Source organism: Cervus elaphus, chromosome 28 (genome assembly GCF_910594005.1).
Source record: "Cervus elaphus chromosome 28, mCerEla1.1, whole genome shotgun sequence".
In the NCBI taxonomy this organism is placed as follows: Eukaryota; Metazoa; Chordata; class Mammalia; order Artiodactyla; family Cervidae; genus Cervus; species Cervus elaphus.
In genome coordinates, this window is record NC_057842.1 from 29,655,344 (window position 1) to 29,677,890 (window position 22,547).

A 22,547-nucleotide genomic window follows, 5' to 3' on the forward strand; every position below is an offset into this window, starting at 1 on the left:
TTGGACTCTGTGGGAGAAGGCGAGGGTGGGATGTTCTGAGAGAATAGCATTGAAACAAGTATACTACCAAGGGTGAAACAGATCACCAGCCCAGGTTGGATGCATGAGACAAGTGCTCAGGGCTGGTGCACTGGGAAGACCCAGAGGGATGGGATGGGGAGGGAGGTGGGAGGGGGGATCGGGATGGGGAACACATGTAAATCCATGGCTAATTCATGTCAATGTATGGCAAAAACCACTACAATACTGTAAAGTAATTAGCCTTCAACTAATAAAAATAAATGAAAAAAAAAGAAAAAAAAAAAAAAGAAATCCAAGTGGGGATTCTCAGATATTTTTGTAGCTTTCAGTGGGAGCCTCATGAAGCATATAAGATTTTCAATACCCTGGGAATAAGGCTCCTCATCTTCTAGAAATTCAATTATAATTTTAAAATAAATATGCAAATAAAGTAATATTAGATATAGGGCCATTCATGGTCTAGTCATCTCAACCATGGACAAAGGTACAGGGAGGTTCTGGAAAGAATTTTGCCATACAAATGAATATATATGATTTGGGTATTAAAAATGAAATTAAGTATAAATTCTCCCCAGAGCTTTTGGTAATCCAGTTTTTTACTTCTCTTGATACCTTGGGTAGAGTCAGTGTTAAGTAATAAATCTTCATATGCACACACATCACAATCTACACTGGGATCCCTGCTTAAAAGGAAGTCAGAAACCAGGGAACTTCTCTGTGCTCTACTTAAAGATTATGGGTAATCTAATCTGTAAATGCAAAGCATGTTCCATGAACAAATAAGAACGTCATTGAGTAGGAATTTGTTATTGAATGTTTGCTACTAATGGATTATCTTAGTTCTTATTGCCTGAAAAGAAGAAAATTGTTTTTTCAGAAAAGAAGAAAATTGATCATGTGCTTGAGGTCCTCTCCTTTAAAGCTGTGCTGATTTATACACAGTCTAGAAATAGCCTCCTATAGGTTTGAAGCCTGAACTCAGCACTTCTCCCCCAACCAGAATTAGCAAATGCCCCCAGAGTATATAGCAACTTCTAAAGGTCAATTTATCTCTTTGGGGGCAGTTACCAATACAAAGTATCATTCCATCGGCACCCCTCTACTGTTTTTGATGTGTTATTGTCCAAAGTTTACAATACACACACACACACACACACATAAAGACTATATGAAGAATAAAAACATGGACTTCTTGCTTCATCTCATGGTCAGTCTATAAAGATTGCAATAGCCCTCCCAACACAAAACAATTCATTTCCTCTTTTATTCATATTTTGGAAAATAATTTGCTTTGCTTTTCTTCTCTGAGTAAGAAGAGAAATTAAGGAAGCCGGATTCTTTGGGGATGATGATAAATCCTTTGGGACATGTTGAATTTAAGGTGCCAATGGAATTGACATGACACAAGCAGAAAGCTGGAGATGTGGGACCTTAACTTAGCAACAAGGTCAGGACTGAAGATATAGATCTGGCAGATATATGTGTCGAGATGATACTTTAAATTATGACAGTAAATTGCATTTTCAAGTGAAAGAAAGTAAACAGAGAGGTAGAAAGATCCAAAGACCTTATTCCTTACTTTAGGGCCTTAAAAGGAAGTGGAATGAGTAAGCAAACAAAAGAGAATTGTAGAACTAGGAAAATAAGCAGTTTAATTCAATGCATTATAATAGGAAACAAGAGAACAGAGGCAGCTAGTTCATTTCTATTTGGGGGAAAATTATACTATATGCAATTCTTGATAACGTGTAGGACATTCATCCTATATCCAAAAGCAAAATCTCTTTTGATGATTTGGGAAATTTTTTTTATATTTCTTTTAGTGATAGTTAATTCAAGATTTCTTAGACTGTATGCATTTTAAGAAAAGCAAGATAAAAATATGAATCCAATTAACTGTCATCTTTATATTTATTAAACTTAGTCTTAAATAAATTATCAGAGGTATTCTTGTTTTATTAGTAATTGAACAGGTATTTTACTTTTTGAATATCATTAATTCAAATTAAAAAGTAATTACGAGATATCTCTCCATACCACCTTTTCCCATATGAAATCATAAAAGCAAATCTTGATACAAGCATTGATTTCATTCAGCAGAAAATATCCAAATATCAGATACCTCTTTAAATGAATAATTCATTTTTTAATAAAAGGAATAAACCTGGGATTGATGTAACAGCACTTCATTTCACACAGCACTTGCAACTGGTTTTTAGGATTTGTTCCCTATTGCCTACAGTATATGACAGGTTTTATTCTCTTCCTGTAGCTTTTGTTTGCAGGAGTGCAATTTTATTCTTCAAAGATTAAATAGGCCATATTTTTACCTAGCTTTTTTATATACTGACTTTTTAAATGAAAATTTATACCTAGATAGCAAAAGCAACTATCAAAATTATTAAAACATTACAGCCTTCTAGACACTGCTAATTAAAAGCATTAATTAAGTATAATTTATTGCTTTGTTCACATCTAACAAGATAAGTTTCTGGTAATATAGTGAAACTTATGAGATATATACCTGCATCCATATTATCAAAGGGCTAAATTCAAACAAATTGGATTGTTTTAAGTGTAAAATAATCCTTTGGTTACTCTTTCATGATCTGTAAGTAAATTCTTTTATTTCTAAAGATAAAGGGTTTATCTTTCACTGATGGTACCCATAAATGACCAAAGGAGAAACTGAGATCTCAAGACAGTCACATAAAGAAAAGTGTTAAGACATAATTTCAGCCTAAGAATAATTTATAATTGTGACACACCCAATAGAATACAGTTTTCTTTGCAGGTGTCAGAAGAGCACTAATATTGTTTTCCTGAGTATAACTATTTGAAAATCATTTCATAAATTTCATTTTCCCAGGTGATGAAGCTAGTAAGTGAATTACCATATTATGTGTTTTCCTTCTAACAAGGCACTTTGAAGTTAACTATAGAATAGCAGATGTCTTCTTTTTTTCAAAGTAACTCAATTTGGTTAACAACTGGAATTAGTTCCATTTCTATTTGACATGTGAGCAAGAAAATCACAACTGACCAAAATAATCCCATAAAGCAATCAGACTAAGCTACTTGAGGAATTCACCAAACTAGTCTAACAGTCTGGGTCACATTTAATGCTCAAAGGCAGCTGCCTACAACGTTAGCAAACATTTTGCGTTAAAAATTAATGCCATCTCTGTCTCATTAACAGAGCATCTATTAAAATATCATCCCAGGAAGTAACAAACTGTATGGTGTTTCAGAATATTTGGTGGTGGTTTAGTCTCTAAGTTGTGTCTGAGTCTTTGTGACCCCGTGGACTGTAGCCTGCCAGGCTGCTCTGTCCATGGGACTTTCCCAGGCAAGAGTACTGGAGGGGATTGCCATTTCCTTTTCCAGGGGATCGTGCAGACCCAGGGATTGAACCTGGCTCTCCTGCATTGCAGGCAGATGCTTTACCCTCTGAGCCATCAGGAAAGTCCTCAGAATATTTAGTCACAACACTAATACCTAAACCATTAATATAAATAGTGTGGAAATAATTATTATTCAATGTAAATGTTTGGAAATGGTTTTTATGTAAGCTATATGTTTATTTGTTCCTACCATATTAAGTGTTAATTTATATGGCATTCACAATGTTTTATTAATATCACTGAGATGAAATTTTTAAAAAGAAATTTTTCTGATTAGTTTTATTTTTGCTTAAATATTATGGGGATAATAATGAAAATATACTAATTGATATTGTAATAATGATGTTGGATTTACACAGAAGTTTTGATGGGAAAATATTGTCTATACAATCAGGGATACAAAGAAAACTGAAGATCAACCCATTCAGCCGTGTGTATGATATTATTATAATTAAGCCATTTCATTCCTGAAGGTATTCATTAATGACACTAATATCTGTTTCTCTCATAAGTACATGGCAGATAGTTTAGCAGAAAAAGTAGAAAAGACACTGAAATAAGAAAACACAAAATTCTAAACTCTAATGGGTAACTCAAGTTTGCCTTAATATTGTACTACTTTGTATTATTTCTTGCCAATATTCATTATGAATAATTAACTCCTTTACAAAGTGCTTTACGGAAATAAATACACTCTCTCACATACATAAAGATCACAGAATGCCCTCCCTGATTTTATTTCCCATATTTGTCCTTCAGCCTCAGGCAAACTGACCCATTTATATGGTCAAACAATTTTGGGGGGGAGGTGAGGGAATAAAGTGGTTTATATTCTGTAACCTAAGTATTATCTGCAGCTTCAGGAGTCCCATTTTTGAGCTTTCATATATCTGTAAATTTTTCAATCACCATTGCTTCCTTCTGGCACTCTATTACTTGAAGAATGTGAGGCAGTTGCAGAAGCTAAAGAATTAAATGGCATAAATACACCTTTCTCAAACCCTTTGAGCAGGAAAAGGGAGGAAAAACTCAGTACAGATAACAATATAACTGTGCCCTTTCTAGTTTTCCTTTAGATTATTTGTTAAAAGGAAATTATTAAATTTTCATGTGCTCTGCAGAGTCTAGCCTTGGTTTATAAGATGAAAAGAAAAAGAAATATTATTAACTGCTTCACTGCCAAGGGACAGCCACGACCTGCTTGTGTGCATTAGCAGAATTCTTAGTAACTTGGGTTTCAACTCTCTTGAACACTAATGTTTTAGGATGTGCCCTCACTGCAATTTCAAGCCTATGTCCAAGGTCATGAGATCACAAGCTTTATCCAGTGCCTACAGACATCATGTGGAGTGGGAAGCAAAATTACAGAACATTTGTGTAGCTGGCCTGGCTCAAATCTCTCCTTTTTTAATATTAAACAAACTCTCTGATCTGCAAGATCATCTTGCTTAGCCAAGATGCCTGAATACCTGTCTTCCAATGATTAAGGTGATTATTTCATTGAAAATATCATTAAAAGTCCTTTTAGTGAGGAATCTCTGAAGAAATTACATTTTACAGCAGCATGTATAAATTGGGCAAGGAATTCAAGTCCTGGGAAACATGCATGCTTTTCTGGCATGAAAGAAATGTGAGCTTTAAGCAGAAAATTAAGTGTCCTTCTGAGAATCACCTGAACAATTCTTTTTCATTGGTCACGACATATTCAGGAAAGGACCGCCTGCTGCCAAGAGTGTGGAGTATGATGACTGGTCAGAATCACAGAAATGCCATTCACCAGGGCAGATACAGCAGAGGGTCCCAGTGAGAACTTGTCCTAAACCCGATCCTAAAACTACAGGTTTCAGAAGCCTGGAGTTTATCTCATATGATAGTGTCACCCTCTTATCTTTCATCATTTGCTTTGGAAAAAAAAAGTCAAGATTATTTATACTCAGGATCATAGTTAAATAATAAACAAACAGACTTGAAAACGCTCAGAGAGCTTTGTGAAGTACCTGTAAACTAGATTAAAAATGTGAATTACCACGACCCCATCCCCCACGTATCAAACTTTCTAGCCCTGTGAACAGAGTTCCTGGCCACTTTCAGCTCTTTTAGCCTTTTAAAGCAGGTTATCATCTCTGGATTTTAAAAAAGTGTCAACATCTTTACATCATCTTTCTGCTCTGAGGAATAGAGAGGTAAAAGAACATTTTCATAATCTCTTTTAAAATTACTATGAAGATGTACAAGTTTACAACTCTCTCAAGTGTCTCAAGTAGGATTTGCTACTGTTTTGAATGGATTACCTTATTTGACTTATTTGCTGTTAACTGCATTCAATAGAAGAAGGATGATGGTTTTAGAGATCTACAAACTGCATTATTTCAATAGTAAAGGCATTTATGTTAGAAATATAATAGCAAGACACACATGCAAATACAGAAACATACACACACTCATAGAAGTACAGCACAAAATGAAACCTGAATGAAAATATACGTATTTTAAGTCTTTCCTAGACTGTTTTAGAACAAAATATATATTTCATTCATTTATGTGATAAATTATATCCCTCTGGTAACAGTCTTATTCAACTAAAACTCATTAATTATTTGAATTATTACATTGCTATTTGGGTCTAATTAGGCAAGTCTTCAGCAGAATAATAAGCAAACTAAGTGATTTCATAAAACCTTCAAGATCTTACCTTTGATAAAATTCCTACCCTGCTTCAGAAATCTCTTATGAGTCAATGTTTTAAAAGTACACATTCTGCTCATTGTAGTAGTCAATATTTTACTTTAGCTTTGCTTAAAACAATAAAGGGCATTTTTGTGACATACAGAAATATTTCTTTGATGGTAGAAATGCAGAGATAGATGAGGACAGCTTTCAAATTACCTTCATTTGAGGTGCATCTAAGTGACAAAAGCAGGGTGAGACTGCCTTACTTAGGAAGAGGCTTGTTAACACACAACTGATGACTCAGGCAAATCAGATGGCAAATTACCTTTGAGAGGTCCCCAGCCTCCAAATAGAAGCAGATAACAAACACATTCCACGTAACCCAGAGGACTAGCCAGACAGCATACTGTAGAAAAGCAAGAGAGAAATAACATAATTAATTTTGAATCAGGTGAGTAAGATTTAAATAGAACTTGAACTTTTGAACACCAAATCTTAAGATTAGTGGGGAATATTAGATATCACTTCTTTCTAAGAAACAGGATGAGATGTACATGTATCTCTAGTTTGATATTTTTCCCTTACTGTTATGGACTATAGTGTTACAGCTCAAACTTGCTTAGGGATAATGTCTTCATTTTTTTTAGACAAAATAGATAGTAGCCCGCATTTCTGTTTTCAGGGGGAATGGTTATGGTTTCTAGACATTAAAAAAATAATGCCTGAATAGATGTATCAACTACAACCCTTCAAAAAGAGAACTCTTATTTTCCTTTAGCAAGATCAACTCAATGCTTGATAACATGTAACCTTTCCGCAAGTTATCTAGGGTCATCTTCAAATCAGTTTTCATATCTCTGTCCCATCTAATCAGCTTTCTCTCTTTGGTATCTTTTTTCCATTTATCTTTTCACCTTCTTATTTTATCCTCTTGTGATCCCCCATTACATTGACCATTTAGTTATTTTCTCTAATTCTATTTTGTTTTCTTATTCAGTGTGCTGTCTTTGTCAACAACAAAATTTTCTCACCAAGATATAGTCCTGAACATTCAGTTAGCTCTAATTTATTAAGCCCCACATTAGCAACATGCTAGAAAGACACTGAGGATAAAAGACCAATGATAAATTCTTCCTGAGTTCAAGTCAAGTAAAGGAGGTAGATCAGAAAAGAGATGCTTCTTATACAAGAATCATAAAAAGATTTATAGTCTGAGCTTAAAGAAGAAAGATAGCAAAAGTGTATAAAGTATTCTGAGAAGAGGTAGTCTGCAAAGTTTAACAGAAGAGATGAAACACTTTCCATTAGAGGTTAACCAAGCTAACTTATGGATTTTACTAAATAAGTGAATCAGGGTTTGAAAGGGCTATCATGGAAGGGTACTATAAACAAAGACAGCAGCATGTGTGATTAAAAAAAAAAAAAAAAAGATGAAACAAGAGGCTTCTACATCATTTCTCTGCTAAACAAATACCAATGGCTTCCATTATTTACATGGCAAGTTCCAAAATCTTTATTTTACAGTTCAAAGACCTCCATGATATTGTACCATGTTATCTTTTCAGACACGTTTCAGTTCATCCTTCAAGCCATTATGACTTACAGATGTATTGGATTGCTTTTCTTCCATGTATGTGGAAAGTTATTTCTCACCTCTGTGCCATTTTGTATGTTATTTTTTATCCTTTAGTAATTTTTCTTTTTCCTAAGCACTCCTCTTACCACCTATCAATATTCTATTTTTCTTCAGAGGTCAATGTAAATATCATCTCTTGAGTTATACCCAGTTGGAAATGGTGTATCCCTGCTTTGTGATCCAGTAAGATCTGGCTTACTCAAATTCCGTTCCAAATGTCTTATATCTAATTATTTGCATCTTTTTCTCCTTTGCACAATGTTAAGTTCATTGAGGAAAAAGACTATTTTTATCTATACTTATATCCCTAAGTTTCTAAGTTAATACTTGGTAGAAAATAGGTATTCAATAAACATTTTGTAATCAATCAACGAATGAGCAGCAATACGGGGGGAAAAAACCTTCATTTTCAGAAGAACTTCTCCTACCCATTCCAGATTTGATTTTCATGAGAAGACTATGATCATTCATGCAGTGTGAGGACTGAGAGCCTTAAATGATAAGATTGAGTGCTCAGTAGCTTCACTTGTTCCTAACTCTTTGCGACCCTGTGGAACAGGACTGCCAGTTTCCTCTGTTCACAGGATTTTCCAGGAAAGAATATTGGAATGGGCTGCTGTGCCTTTCTCCAGGGATCTTCCCAAACCACGGATAGAACTAGCATCTCCTATGTCTCCTGCATTGCAGGCAGATTCTTTACCGCTGAGACACTGGGGAATCCCAAATGACAGGACTATGTAATCATAAATAGTAACTCAGCCACTTTCCAAGTGATGCTTTCATCTAACTGCTGAATATGTTCATTGCTCAGAATAAAGTAAGGGCAAAACTAAATGGCCAAACACAAAAGAAAGGGTTTGAGAAGTGAAAGCTTGGTACTGGAAATACAGTGAGAAAGGTAAGCAGGCTGGGGTGTGGCATAATCATAGTTCATTACAAGCATTCCTAAGATTAGTGAATCACATCTTAAAAACAGCTCCTTTAATTGACAGTTTAGAATTGTGGACAGTCAAGTGTTTTAATATTAATGATGAAAACATCTTTAATAGATATATACATGTATACTCATAAAATAAATACCCCTGGTCAAAATGATTGGATTATATTCATCTTTCGCCCAAAGATTATGAAAGTGTTTGTCAGTTGTGTCCAACTCTTTGTGACCCCATGGACTGGAGCTCACCAGGGTCCTCTGTTCTTTGGATTCTACAGGCAAGAATACAGGAGGGAGTTGCCATTCCCTTCTCCAGGGGATCTTCCCGACCCAGGGACAGAACCCAGGTCTCCTGCATTACAGGCAGATTCTTTACTGTCTGAGCCACCAAAGAAGCCCTTATTTTAGCTTTATTTTTTCATCTTCAACAATAAGCATCATTTATTCTGCTTAGGCATTCTCATCACTCTCTCATCCATTGTTATGATACAAAAGAACAAAAGTAGCCCAAATAAAGCAGCTTATTTTCTAATTCTTGATCATATTATGACCAGGGATTGACTGCTTCATGATATAAATCCTTTCTCCTAATTCATAAATCCTATTACATCTACTTCATGCTATAGAAACGTTCAATTATAAGAAATAAAACATACTAAATACATTAAATAAAATATACTGCTATTACAATTAACTTGATAATCAGCCAGAATCTGATAAAAATCCAATTTTAATCATAGATTACCCTGCGGATCAAAGAGAAAGGCAGGTTTCTACCTTCTTATTTTACCGATGCTGCTATTGCATACTCACGCTTCCTTGTGATTTTATGTCTATGGACACATTTTAAAGACCACATAATTTTTTATAAGATTATATTTCCCCTCAGTTATAGAATTTTCTTATTGTAGAAAATATTTAAATTTTTGATCATATATGGCAAATTGAGAAAAGTACCATGCTTAGATATAATCACTTGTATCATTTTAGTGTATGTTTCATATGTACTTTTTATATTAGTGCATTTTTCAGTCATATATATTACCACAGGAATCTTTCTATATATTCTGTTACCTGAATTTTTTTGCACTTGATTAAAATATCTCATTGAATACTCTGTAACATATGTTGTAATGCAATGATGTAGTATGAGTTATTCAACTAATTATCATTAAACATTTCGTGCTTTTCTTATTCTATTTTGATCAATTCCTATAAATTTGGATTTTGCGTAAAAAAATTCAGTTCAGTTTGACACATTAAATCATACCTGAAAATATTTTGTTTAAATGGACTATTTCTAAGACAGACTATAAATGTTAGAATATCCAACAGGCATCATTTTAATGAACATATAAACACGGCTATTAAATTTTATGCAATTCCAAATAAAAACAGAATCCCCAAAGGCATTCTATTCTTCTTGAAGCAAAAAGTGGAAAATAATTCCCTTAGATTGAAAAAAAAATGATACTCATTCACCATGAAGACACCTGTATATAACTAATTTCTTTCAACTCATGCAACATATTTCAGACGAGGATATTTATAGCCCTAAGGCTAGAAGGATTCCACTGAAAGAGCTTTTGATGCGAAATAATAATAAATCAAGTTATATAGGAACATCCTAATTGACATATGCAAATAAGAGGTTTGAAAGGCTAATAAAACATAAGAATTAGTGAGAAAATACCAATCTACACTTTTAAAAGCTGAAATTCATGCAGTTTAAGAATTAGTAATTCTATTCATGTATATCTGTTCACATAGCAGAGTTTTAAGATGTGTAATACATAGATCTGAAAGTGATATGAGAAAAAAAATCTTCAATCTATTAAAAGGCAACTTGTGTTTTATAGTCACATATTCATCACACTTTGTGCCTGTAAGTGACATCACAAAAGAGCATTCATTTCTTTCCAGTCAGCAAACAATTTAAAACTCATCTTTTTTGATATTCTTGCTTTTTGAAATCATAGTTAAAGAACTGTAATAGCAATGGTTTTTCCTGTGTTGAAATTTCCCAGTAACACTGAAGAAAATGAAATTGCCTCAGTTTCTGGTTATCCAGAAACTTGAAGATCACAGTCAAGATGATATTAGAATGCATTAAAAAAAAACTATTATAAATGTGAATTCAAAAAAATATATATATATATCTAATACTGTTTTATGTTACTCTGATGTACCCAACTTCCCAGGCAAAAAAATGGCAGAATTGATTAATATTACTTGTTACTTTATATAGCTAAATAAATAATAGTGATAAAATAAAAACAAATACTAAATAGTCTTTGCGGATATAACTGTTAAAGATTTTTAGATGGGGAGATTATCCTGGATTATATGGGTGCTCCCAAAGAAATCATCAGTTCAGTTCAGTTCAGTCACTCAGTAGAGTCCAACTCCTTGTGACCCTATGGACTGCAGCACGCCAGGCCTCCCTGTTCATCACCAGTTCCTGGAGTTTACTCAAATTCATGTCCATTGAGTCGGTGATGCCATCCAACCATCTCATCCTCTGTTGTCCCCTTCTCCTCTCACCTCCAATCTTTCCCAGCATCAGGGTCTTTTCAGATGAGTCAGTTCTTCACATCAGGTGGCCAAAGTATTGGAGTTTCAGCTTCAACATCAGTCCTTCCAATGAATATTGGAAAATTCGCGAAAAATTCAAAGAAATCATGGGTATCCTCTGAAGTGGAAGGCAGATGGTTATCTTACACACATAAATAGAGTGAAAGTGTTAGCTGCTCGGTCATGTCCAACTCTTTGGGCTTCATGGGCTATAAAGCCTGCCAGGCTCCTCTGTCCATGGAATTCTCCTGGCAAGAATACTGGAGTGGGTAACCATTCCCTCTCCCAGGGGATCTTCCCAACAGAGGGATCGAACCAGATCTTCTGCACTTCGGGTAGATTCTTTACCAACTGAGCTACTAGGAAAGCCCCATGATGAACAGAACAGACAGATTTAAAGATGACTTTCACGTGGCCACAAGCCAAGGAACCCTGTAGCTCCCAGACTCTGGAGGAGGCAGGGATTAGGTCTCCCCTTAGAGCTGCTGTACATTGTATCAGCCTTGAGTTGGGCTCAGTGATACTGACTTCAGAATCTGAACTCCAGACCTGAGAGCGAATGAATGTCTGTTGTTTTAATTCACGAAATCTGAGGGAATTTGTTACAGCAGCCCTAGGAAACTAATACACCTATCTAAATCTTCTCCCTTCCACTGAACTGTCAATGAAATGTAAGCCTGAGGAGTGTAATACCTAAGTACAATTAACTTCAAAATTAAGATCCACTTTTTGGGGGTGGGGTGGGACAATTATATCCTGCTTCAGAATCAGTCCTTTGGTGATCTCTGAATGGCACGTGCTATGCTTCGTTGCTCAGTCATGTCTGATTCTTGCTTTACCTGTATGCCTTATGTAATTACTGTGAAAGTCTTTGCTGGAAAAAAACATTCTTGTTTTAAGAGTCTCAACCTGTTCTTAGGGTATTCCCAACATTCTAACAATAAAAGGCTATTGCATAAAATTATAGGATACAGAAATCGACACATTTAGAATATTTATAGACTTGTTTAAAAAATATCAAAATAGGTTAAATACCTAGAGAAAGGTACAATTCAAGTAACTTATTGCAGCTAACTCTGGAAGCAAGGAAGGGGAAAAGAAGGTAATAGTCATTATCAATATAATGGATTGAGCATATTTAGTTGGGAAAATGAATTATATCATATTAAAATATTAAGAATTCTAATAAACGAACAGCAGTCCTAAATTTATCAGCCATCACAATTACTTTGAAAATTTAGAAAGGTCTTAAAGTATTAATTGTTTAAAATGTGTCCATCCAAATATTCTTCAGTGTTACTTTTTAGCAATTTGGAAATTTTTAGCATTTAACCCCGAGTGAATACTGCCATATTTGATCCCGCAGATTGAGTGGAAACCATTACCTTTAGCTGTATGTATATATTTTTATGACTATTGTGGCTACTCTGAAGCCATATATGGTTCTAGTTGATTAATGTATCCTAGCATACCTAAAGCAGAAGGCAGTGGCACCCCACTCCAGTCCTCTTGCCTGGAAAATCCCATGGACCGACTCGCTAAGAGTCAGTCATGACTGAGCGACTTCACTTTCAATGTTCACTTTCATGCATTGGAGAAGGAAATGACAACCCACTCCAGTGTTCTTGCCTGGCAAATCCCAGGGATGGGGGAGCCTGGTGGGCTGCCATCTATGGGATCACACAGAATCGGACACGACTGAAGTGACTTAGCAGCAGCAGCAGCAGCATACCTAAAGGGCTTCCCTGGTAGCTCAGATGGTAAGAATCCACCTGTAATGCAGGAGACCCCAGCTCAATTCCTGGGTCAGAAAGATCTTCTGGAGAAGGAATAGGCTACCCACTCTAATATTATTGAGCTTCCCTGGTGACTCAGATGGTGAAGAATCCACCTGCAATGAGGGAGACCTGGATTTGATCCCTGGGTTGGGAAGATCCCTTGGAGAAGGCATGGCAACCCACTCCAGTATTCTTGCCTGGATAATCCCCATGGACAGAGGAGCCTGGCGGGCTACAGTTCACGGGGTCACGAAGAGTCGGACATGACTGAGCGACTAAGCAGCAATAGCAGCATACCTAAAAATGCTGAATCCCCTCTCCTTACAAGTAATACATTTTAAAAGATATATGATTACCCATATATTGAATTATAACCTTTCAACTGTGCTTTAAGAACTCATGGCACACACAGACAATGGCACTATTTGGAAAGCTCAGTGATATAAACAAAGGAGATGGCATGCAAGTGAAAGTGACTGACTCAGGGGTTCTGATCACCCCAGGTTCCTGAAGAGCTCAACATGCCAACACATCTGCAAACTATTAGCTATGACACTCTTGGGAAGCTCTGCTCTGAAAACTCATACATAGTACAAACTTTCTCTTCAAAAAGACAGTCATGCTAATGCATCAAAAATAAAGTCGGCTTCTCAACCTGCTCAACAGGGTAGCTGGTTCCCCACTTGTGTTTATATTCTTTATAGTCATCTAGAGGGTGCTTCTGAATATCACACATATGATCCAATTAATTGTGTAGCAATTACAGCAAATAGGGACACATCAGTGAGGCAAAGTTCAACTCAGTAGCCACACATAAATGTAAATATATATTGATAGTATAGTATTCTAAAGTAGGTGCTTGGATACCTTTTAGATTGCAATGCTTACGTGGAGAATGAAGTTCCAAATTTATAGATGTTAATATATCTGTGCATGTTAGTAATGAAAAACCACATACTATTTTTCTCATCATCGAAGCACTTAGTTTTTTTTCACTTTGTCAAACAGCTTTTCATTTACTATTTCAAAAGCAAGGCTGAAATTATTAATTTCAGAATCACTGTGGTAATATGGATAAAAATGAAAGCAAAACAAAAAACAATAATTTCAGTTAGGAAAGCTCTTGATTGCAAGTAATAAATATTGAACTACGGGTGGTTTACAGACGTCTGGAAATGGTGTGTGGTAGGCACAATTCTGCTGTGGATCTAGGTCTATACCTTTGGGATTTTCTTTCAAATCCTCATACAGTTAACACTTACAGGCAGAAAGTGCTGGGCAGAAAAGATTCCTTCTTTCCGTAACATTTTACTCTTTTGGAAAAGAAAAGAGAAAAGAAATTCCCAAAAGCACTCAGCAGACTTCCTTACATCTCATTAAGTAGTACTGTCTCACCTGCCTCCTTTCCTAAACCCAATCACTGGCAAAGAGAATTGGGATTATCGTGGTGGTTTTATGCCAATTTTAATTCATCCCATGGGCCAGACTCTACTTAGACCTCTGACAACCATCCACATATTGGGATTCTGTTAGCAGTAAATGAAGGGAAGGCAGATTTGTGTCCCACTCTAACCCGTGCACATTCAAAATTTTTGTTTCCTTTAATATGCAAAAGTGGATAAATACTATTTAACATTTTCTTATATATACCTTGTTTTGTAGAGAAATACTCAACCATTTGCTTTGGTAAGACTGTACATATTCAACTAAACAGAGAAGTAATTTAGTATTACACCTGAAGTAAGGAAAAGATTTCAGATTATCCATGGAGGAAGCACAAAAATCAGATGTAGTTTTTTGTTTTTTTGTTTTTGCAATCTGCAAGATTTAACTTAAGGGACATGCAAAGAGGAAAAATACAGAGTGTTAGCTGTCTCACTGGAAATATAAAACATTTATATCTTGAGAAGGAAGAAAAATATTATGGAAAATATTAATAATAGTTAAATAAGGAAAACAAGGCCCCCTAAAGAGTTAAAAGTAGGAAGTTAACCATGGCGTTTTCAAAATTTATGAAAATATGCTTCACTAAGCATATGTGGTAGGTGTGTGGTGGTTGAGAATATTGATTAAGCATAATCTACCACTTTCCTTTTGAAGTTAGAAAATATCTTGTCTCTTACAACCAAAAAGGTTTTAATCTCTTCTTAGCTTTATTAGTCCCTAAGCCTATCAAATTCAAAGCTAGTCTAATAGTCAGGTAAACAACCTTCTAAAATATGTAAATTACCCTAGTTGGGTAAATCTAATAATACAACCTTTAAAAATGCCTATTTTTTGTGCTTGGTTTAAAAACATCCAAATACATATATTTGGTCTTATTTTAGGCTGATGAATTAAGGAAACTTCATTCCTCTTGGGGCTTCCCTTGTGTCTCAGAGGGTAAAGAATCCGCATGCCATGTGGGAGACCTGGGTTCAACCCATGGGTTGGGAAGATCCCCAGGAGGAGGGAGTGGCTATCCTCCCCAGTATTCTGGCCTGGAGAATTCCATGCACAGAGGAGCTTGGCAGGCTACAGTCCATGGGGTTGCAAAGACATGACTGAGCGACTTTCACTTTCATTCTTCTTGGGTGCTTTGTATGACAATAGACTGTAAGGATAGGGTGAGTATAAAGTTCTCCCAAACAGTTAAAACTGATACAACAGTACAACTTACTAACTTGTGTTTGGATAAAAAGAGAGTTTCATCAAAATCTTTTCTGGGTGAATACTTTTTTTCTGCCTGCATAAGTGACAGGATAGACATTTACCAGTATTTCATGTGATATGTGTCTTCTGAGTACCTGTCTTCTTGGTTGGATACTGTTAACAGTAAAAGCTTGTCTGTGTGTATACGCATGCCAAGTCGTTTCAGTCATGTCTGACTCTCTGCGACCCTACGCACTGTAGCCCTCCAGGTTCCTCTGTCGATGGAATTCTCCAGGCAAAAATACAGATGTGGGTTGCATGCCCTCTTTCAGGGGATCTTCCCACCTAGGGATTGGAACCCAGGTCTCCTGCGTCTCCTGCATTGGCAGGTGAGTTCTTTATCACTAGTATGACCTGGGAAGCACGAGGCATACCATATCTGGTGAATACTGTTTGCTCTACTGATAGTTTGGGCTCAAGAAGTTAAGAGACCCAGATAAATAAGCTTCTTAAAGAGACAACAGGACTGCAAAAGGTCGGTTTTCATTCCAATCCCAAAGAAAGGCAATGCCAAAGAATGCTCAAACTACCGCACAACTGTACTCATCTCACACACTAGTAAAGTAATGCTCAAAATTCTTCAAGCCAGGCTTCGATAGTATATGAACCGTGAACTTCCAGATGTTCAAGCTGGTTTTAGAAAAGGCAGAGGGACCAGAGATCAAATTGCCAACATCCACTGGATCAGAGAAAAAACAAGAGAGTTCCAGGAAAACATCTATTTCTGCTTTATTGACATGCCAAAGCCTTTGACTGCGTGGATCACAATAAACTGTGGAAAATTCTTAAAGAGATGGGAATACCAGACCACCTGACCTGCATCTTGAGTAATCTGTGTGCATGTCAGGAAGCAACAGTTAGAACTGGACATGGAACAAGAGATTGGTTCCAAATAGGGAAAGGAGTACATCAAGGCTGTATATTGTCACCCCGCTTATTTAACTTATATGCAGAGTACATCATGAGAAACGCTGGGCTGGAGGAAGCACAAGCTGGAATCAACATTGCTGGGAGAAATATCAATAACCTCAGATATGCAGATGACACCATCCTTATGGCAGAAAGTGAAGAAGAAATAAAGAGCCTCTTGATAAAAGTGAAAGAGGAGAGTGAAAAAGTTGGCATAAAGCTCAACATTCAGAAAACTAAGATCATGGCATCTGGTCCCATCACTTCATGGCAAATAGATGGGGGAAATATTGGCAACAGTGACAGGCTTTATTTTTTTGGGCTCCAAAATCACTGTAGATGATGACTACAGCGAGGATGCTTGCTCCTTGGAAGAAAAGTTATGACAAACCTAGACAGTATTTTAAAAAGCGGAGGCATTGCTTTGCCAACAAAGGTCTGTCTAGTCAAAACTATGGTTTTTCTAGTAGTCATATATGGATGTGAGAGTTGGACTATAAAGAAAGCTGAGCGCTAAAGAATTGATGCTTTTGAACTGTGGGGTTGGAGATGACTCATGAGAGTCCCTTGGACTGCAAAGAGATCAAACCAGTCCATCCTAAAGGAAATCAGTCCTGAATATTCATTGGAAGGACTGATGCTGAAGCTGAAACTACAACACTTTGGCCACCTGATGCAAAGAACTGACTCACTTGAAAAGACCCTAATGCTGGCAAAGAATGAAGGCTGGAAGAGAAGGGAATGACAGAGGATGAGATGATTGGATGGCATCACCGACTCAATGGGCATGAGTTTGAGTAATCTCTGGGAGTTGGTGATGGACAGGGAGGTTTGGTGTGCTGCAGTCAATGGGGTAACAAAGAGTCAGATACGACTGAGTGACTGAACTGACTGACTGAAAGAGATAACCATACATTCAAATCTAAATATTAGCAATTCAGTGTTAGAGAGGAAAACTTAAAATCACTAGACTTTTAATTAACTATCTACATTGAAATGTATACTGCATAAGACAGAAGCACCGAATATAGAAATTTACTCTCAGAGGAGCTAATCATGAAATAGTAGAACTATTTTTATCAGTTGATTTAAAAGGGAAAATTTTCTTAAAACTACTTGGTTCAATGCAGACAATAATCCAGTTTTAAGTTATGCATCTTTTCACTGAATGAAAAATACTCTGAAAATAACAATAATTGTATCCAATAATAATGTCTTTTTTATTTCATTTCTAGCTTTTAAGAACACAAAGGTAAAATTATAGGCTTACTTTATTAATTAAGCCTTTGGCTTGATGTGTGAACTTTGATTCATAAATGAAATACTATTAAACAAAATATGTTTCCGAAAATCAATTTAGCAATTTTCTTAAATTCATTAATTTTTCTTATTTGAATTGTGGTAGGCATAATAATGACCCCTCAAATGCATCCCAATTGAATTGCTAGGACCTGTGAACATGATGAGTTATCACTCCTTTGACTGTGTTATTCATCGTCAGAACTGACCTAAAATAAGGGAGATTATTCAAGTGAGCCTCATCTAATCACATGAGTCTTGTAAAGCAGATAGTTTTTTTTCTGGTTGGTGGCAGAAGCAGAATTTGGAGAGATATAATGCATGTGAAGTTGAAAACAATCCCAAGCAAGCAGCCAGCAAGAAAATGAGGACCTCATTCCTACAATCAAATGGAATTGAATTCTGCCAAAAACCTAAACGAGCTGGATGAAGACTGTACCCCAGGGGACCCAAAATAGCTACTATCTTGATATGTGACTTCTAGACCCCCAAGTACAGTATTCATAGTATTCAACCAAGTCCACCTGGACTTCTGACCTACAGAAAAGTGAAAGAATAAATGAAAGGGTGTTATTTTAAGCCTTGAGGTTTGTTATGCAGCAATGGGAAAGCTAATATATCAACACGAGATTTTCATTTTTTTAGAAAATATATTTAACTGTAAAGTAATTTGCCACAAGGGTCAAGTGCTATAAATCCACTGTATATTAAACAGACTGGATTTAACAGAATCTTTCAGGCTGAATTTTGGTATAGGTATTTCCTTCTGAATTTTAAGACATTTTTATTTATTTATTTTTTTCATTTATTTTTATTAGTTGGAGGCTAATTACTTTACAATATTGTAGTGGTTTTTGCCATACATTGACATGAATCAGCCACGGATTTACATGTATTCCCCATCCCGATCCCCCCTCCCACCTCCCTCTCCACCCGATTCCTCTGGGTCTTCCCAGTGCACCAGGCCCGAGCACTTGTCTCATGCATCCAGCCTGGGCTGGTGATCTGTTTCACCCTAGATAATAGACATTTTTATATACTACATCAATTTGCCTACAGTGATTTTGAGAAATAAAATTATCATTATTTATTAGTTATTTCATAAAAAGGTATATTTAGAAATTAGGAGGTCTGGTTTTAAATTCTAACTCCATAATGAATCTACTTCTATAATTGGGACAGTGTTGGTATTTCTATCTAATTTTGAACCTAACATTCCTAGATGAGTGCAAGGTGATTTTATTATTATTTCTCTGGAGAAATATATACTTTCTTACATAACAAGCTTTAGCTGAAGTGCCCATGGGCTAGTCCAACAATGGTGATACCAGTAAACAGAATGTTTCACTCCTTATGTCAGCCACTTAAGACAGTCAATCATTTTTATTGGATATAATGATTGCAGAGTGATATCCACCAAAAGCATTAGCACCAGCAATCACTTTTTGTATCATTATACAAGGACTCTTTTATAAAGGAGGTATTCATCATTTCTTAAGAAATGTATCTTAAGGAAAAACCATCAGCATTCTTAATGGCCATCAAGTAGACACATTCTTTGTAAGACTGACATTACTTGATCAAAGGTGGTGTTGGTGGCAGACAGGGCCTTGGAGAATATGTTACAATAATGCCCCCAAATGTGTATATCTTAATGTGCATTTAGTACTAAAATGACATTGACTGAGGACTTAATAGATATTAATTTTTCAGAAAGATGAAAACAAGGTTAAATAATGATTTGCAAGTTCCAATAATGGATACTTTTGTGTCATTATACATATGAGTTTCTTCCAATCTTTTGTTTGTTTGTTTGTTTGTTTTTAGTCACCCTAAAGCTAAAATGACTAATTCTTAACTTAAACACAGGATTCAACATTAAAAGTTTTAAAAATTATCTTCCTCTTAAAAATAGTTATCCTATTCAAGAGTAAAATTGAGTTTAGTCCAAATTATTCAAGGAAAACAATTTTTATATTTGGCTCTAAAATAAGTTTTGTATCTTCATCACATTACTGTGCAAGTCTATGACTATTTAGCCCCAGGGTTAAGGGTACCCTATTAATAAGGCCATGGTGTTGGATTGGATGTCCAAAGAGACTCCTTAGAGATGTTCCTGTTCATTGTCTACAGAACATACATCTTTTAAAGTTGCTGAATTTTATTTTTTATTGAAGTATAGCTGATTTACAATGCTGTGTTAATTTTTGTTGTATAGCAAAGTGATTCAGTTATATATATATATATATATATATATGTTTTTCCATTATGGTTATCATATGATAGTGAATGTACTTTCCTGTGCTATACAGTAGGACCTTGTTATGTATTCATTCTATATGTAACAGCTTACATTTGCTAACCTTAACCTCCCACTCCACTTCTCTGTCAACTCCCACCCACCACAAGTCTGTTCTGAGTCTGTTTCCGTTTCATAGATAGGTTCATTTGTGTCCTAGTTTAGAGTCCACATGTTAAGTGATATATAGAACATTTAACATAGAAGAGACGCATGCCTTGCAAATGTAAGGCTACAAGGGGTTACAAGGTAAGTAAATGTGAAGAATGTTGAAAATTCATCCAAACTATCTGTAAAATCATGTGCTCTACTTGTTGTTGATAGTATCACATTTATATGGGATTTATATTTTTTTCTAATAGATCATATATGAAAATAGAAAATCTTTTATCAATTTATTTCAGTACAAACTTATTTCTGTATAACGTTTCATGGCAACAAAAGTGTACTTGAAAGAGAAATCAAATAAAGCATTTTTGAAACTCAGACTGTAGTAGATGCTATCCAAGGGGTGGGCACTTCGAGGTGTCCTTTTAGGTCTGGAGTACTAATCCAGCGACCAGAAGCATTGCCTGCTGATAGATCACGCCCAAGCCCCTTCTCAGGAATTACCCTTGGTCACCGTGAGCTACCTTGCTTATGATCTATACTCACGTCCAGGAACAACCCTCTTCTCATGACTGGTTACTGCTGAAGTTCAAACCTCCCAGTCTCTTGTCTCAATTCTGGACATACATGAAAGGCCAGCACAGTTTCGGGTTCTCCATGGGATCAACGTAGGCCTTTATCAGCCTCCTGACAGGGGCAATAGATTCAGGGTACTGGGGCCAGGGAAGGATCTGTTTGGCACCCAGGTGAAAGATGGGACATCTCTTGCTAATCCCCTTCCCAGTTTTGATGGCAATGCATCAGAGAAGTAACCATGGCTTGACAAGCATGGTGAATAGTGACTGATACTGCTCAGGGTTGATGGTCTGGATTACCCCAGTAGGCAAGCTACCTAGACGGGCAAATGAGGGCCCACAGAATATAGACAAAATGGGCAGTACAGAAAGTTCCAAGAGCAGCTGCAAAGGTGGGGCTGCAGTTTGTCTCACTGATCTTGCAATTTCACCTTGGAAAAAGCACCAACTGGTAGAGGGGATTTTTTTCAGGTGAGATGACAGTACTGTCTGAAGCAAGGACATCTGTGGAATGCAAGATATGGATTGAAGAGAATCCATGCTGTACCTTCTAGATCCCCTTTTTTAGTATTAAATTTTTATTCTTCCAACATGGCTTCTTGTAATGTCTCACAGCTAAGTCCCTCTCAAGGAATTGTCCCTTGGTCAAAGGGAGATGCCTAACTCAAGGTCACATCTTACTCCTATAGGCAGCATACAGCCAATGACAAGTCCATGGGGAAATACAAAGGCCTGCCCATCATTCTCCCAAACTTGGACATATATGAAAGACCATCATGGTTTTGGAGCATCCCATAACACGAAGGGGTTGCAACTACATTGTAGTTCCAATTTTTCTTCTACCCAATCCTGTTTTTGCTTTTAAGATCACTCTCCAATAAACTTACTGAATATAAATCTCTGTCTCTGAGTTGGTATCCTGGGAAAGCTGATCTATATGTTGAAATCACTACAGATAACAGAAAAGAAAAAGGCCCCTGAATTTCTTCAGTGAAAAAAATGAGATTTCATAAATCACTTTGATGAAAAGTACCATAAGCATAAATGAAATAATAAAAGCACTATAACAAATAAGCAAGAATAGGGCTCAAATCCATGTCAACATTTATAAGCCAGGCTCAGTATCTAAAACACTGTATTATTTTACAAACACATTATGGATTTTTTAGAAAACCACATAGGCTATGACTGTTTTAAAATGTTGACCATCCAAATGTCTGATAATATATTAACAATGTCTGTACTATAATCTCAATAGTGTATATTACATGCAGACTGTTCCTAAATAATATATCCTTCCATTTGCTTCTGGCTTCTTCACCTGGGCCTTCCTTTCCATTTAGATTTTTTCTCCTTCTTTCATTCCCTATGCACACCTGTAAAATTATACACTTAACCTCATGGTGTAAGAAAAGGGATAATATCTTATACTTTGCAAATTAGTTATTTTAAATATTTAAATGTATCTAGTCTTTTATTTTTGAAGAAAATGGTATGGTAAACCAAAAATCATTAAATAAATAACTACATATCTATTTTAATTCCAAACATATTTTCTCTGTAAGTGCAGAGTAGCCCATAATAATATGCTTATTTGTAAGGGCATCTACATACATATTGCAATTACTATTTCCTAAGCCCTTTCATTT

General features: G+C 36.0%; 1 protein-coding gene across 4 annotated transcripts in view; it reads right to left on the reverse strand.

The window, feature by feature from the left end:
* NKAIN2 (sodium/potassium transporting ATPase interacting 2) overlaps positions 1–22,547 on the reverse strand; it is a 1,116,125-nt gene that overhangs the window by 497,016 nt on the left and 596,562 nt on the right. For all 4 annotated transcript variants that reach the window (XR_006338407.1, XM_043890316.1, XM_043890318.1 and 1 more), the window contains one exon: positions 6,421–6,501. Coding sequence is in view for 3 of the 4 variants with exons in the window: in XM_043890316.1 (XP_043746251.1) it covers positions 6,421–6,501 (81 nt within the window). In the remaining variant the exon portion in view is untranslated. The remainder of the gene's footprint in view (positions 1–6,420; positions 6,502–22,547) is intronic.